General features: G+C 65.2%; 2 protein-coding genes across 2 annotated transcripts in view; one reads left to right on the top strand and one right to left on the bottom strand.

Annotated features, from left to right (window-relative positions):
* The window catches only part of DNAJC5 (DnaJ (Hsp40) homolog, subfamily C, member 5), a 1,035,873-nt gene that overhangs the window by 468,106 nt on the left and 565,843 nt on the right, over nucleotides 1-1,924 (top strand). The window lies entirely within an intron of this gene.
* The window catches only part of KCNQ2 (potassium channel, voltage gated KQT-like subfamily Q, member 2), a 60,713-nt gene that overhangs the window by 38,679 nt on the left and 20,110 nt on the right, over nucleotides 1-1,924 (bottom strand). The window contains exons 5-6 of the mRNA XM_011934541.1: nucleotides 1,076-1,202; nucleotides 495-670 (exon numbers count right to left, since the gene is read on the bottom strand). Of these exons, the coding sequence (XP_011789931.1) occupies nucleotides 495-670; nucleotides 1,076-1,202 (303 nt within the window). The remainder of the gene's footprint in view (nucleotides 1-494; nucleotides 671-1,075; nucleotides 1,203-1,924) is intronic.

Here is a 1,924-nt window from a genome sequence, read left to right as displayed (position 1 = left end):
TGGCAGGATGGGGTCTCGGTCACTGGGGGGCCTGGGGCCCCTGGAACTCAGCATGTGTGGCTACAGCCACCGCGTGGGTCCCCCGGCCAGCAGCCGCCACAAGCCACAGCTTAAACAACCACCCGGCAGGTGACTAGCACGATGTATCGATCCAGGCACTAAAAACCCAGGAAAGAAAACACCCAGCCGCAGAGCCAAGGGTTCACGGCAGGAAGTGGGGGGTGGCAGGGGCCGAAACGGCTGGCCCGGCCTTTCGAAAAAGCAGCTTTCTGGAGACAGACGACAGAGATGGGCCAAGCCATGGGAAGAAGCACTGAGAAGAAAGGGGAGGGAGGCTCGTTCATACCTGATGGGCTCCAGCCAGAGCCACCACTGACCTCCATCCCTGCACCCAGGGCTCCCGGAGCAAACCCCAGGCAGTGGTGGGGCCCAGTCTGGACCAGGACCCTTGCTGGCTGGGGGCGCCCACCGCCAGCCTCGACGCCATGACTCACCTTGCTGTGGGCATAGACCACAGAGCCCAGTAGCTTCCAGGTGCCTCCCCGCCGGTCCATGCGGATCATCCGTAGAATCTGCAGGAAGCGCAGGCTCCGCAGTGCGGACGTGGCAAAGACATTGCCCTGGGAGCCGGCGGCCAGCACCGCGATGGAGGCGATGAGCACCATGATGTCTACAAAGTGGGCATAGAGCTGGTGAGCTGGTGCGCCGCCCCCTGCACCCGCGTGGAGAAACCCCCCACCCCAGGTTCCAGGAGGCTGTGCAGAGGGGCCGGAAGGTGTATGCCCAGCGCCTGGTGGGGGCTCTGTCGGGACCCAGGAAGGACATTACTATCGTCTACCCTGCCTGCAGGGCCCGGGACGGGCAGCCCGGCACAACATCCCTCTTCCTGACATTTAGGCCGAGTTAACCACAGGCTCTGACTCCAAGTCAGCAGGTGAGAAGAAACTTCCAGAAGGAGCCAGTCCTGCCCAGCCTCTCTGACCCACGTAGACCTAGCCCCAGCTCCCCCCAGTGCTGAGTCCGTCCCTGGGTCCCTGGCCCCGATTCCAGCAATGCGACCCCCACCAGGCCTCACCAATCACACAGAATGGCTTCCGGGCAAACTTGAGCCGCCCCCTCCAGCCACGGTACCGGCAGCAGCAGCCTGCGGCCCAGATCCGCACGAAGTACTCCACGCCAAACACCACGATAGTCACGATTTCCTGCAGGGGAGGAAAGCTGAGGCCACCTCGAGGCCTGGAGGAGGCCCTGGGGGCCCAGCCTGGCCCCCCACAGGGGCAGTTCTGGCCCAGGGACCAAGCCACAGGGCAGGAGGCCCCCAAAAGAACCTGCAGCTTAGACTGACCCACACAGGGCCCCCACCCCTCTCCGGCCTCTGGGCAGCAAGGGTTGGGCCCTCTGGAGACCGTGCATCCGGGAACACAGCTGAGTACCAACCATGGGGCCATCCCCCCCCACCTCCCTGTCTGCGCTGGGGACTCTGTCTGGGCTGGGGAACCCTGTCTGAGCTGGGGGGCCCTGTCTGAACTGGGGGGCCCTGTCTGAGCTGGGGGGCCCTGTCTGAGCTGGGAGGCCCTGTCTGAACTGGGGGAACCCTGTCTGAGCTGGGGGGCCCTGTCTGAGCTCGGGGACCCTGTCTGAACTGGGGGGCCCTGTCTCAGCTGGGAGGCCCTGTCTGAGCTGGGGGGCCCTGTCTGAGCCAGTGGGGGGCCTGCTCTGAGTTGGGGGGTGCACAGCAGGGCTGAGCTGAGGGAAGGCCCCAGGTAACTACAAAGGGGGTCTCAGCCTCCACCCAGACCTTGGGCAGCCCCAGGACAGAGCGGCAGGGCGGGCAGTAGAGGGGGGGTGCATTCGGATGGGGATCAGTCTCCTCGAGGGCCCCCTACCCCGTTACCAACAGCGACACAGGAACTGCACTCCCGTT

Source organism: Colobus angolensis, unplaced genomic scaffold, assembly GCF_000951035.1.
Source record: "Colobus angolensis palliatus isolate OR3802 unplaced genomic scaffold, Cang.pa_1.0 Scaffold136, whole genome shotgun sequence".
NCBI classification, from domain to species: domain Eukaryota; kingdom Metazoa; phylum Chordata; class Mammalia; order Primates; family Cercopithecidae; genus Colobus; species Colobus angolensis.
This window is presented reverse-complemented; position numbering and strand designations above follow the sequence as displayed.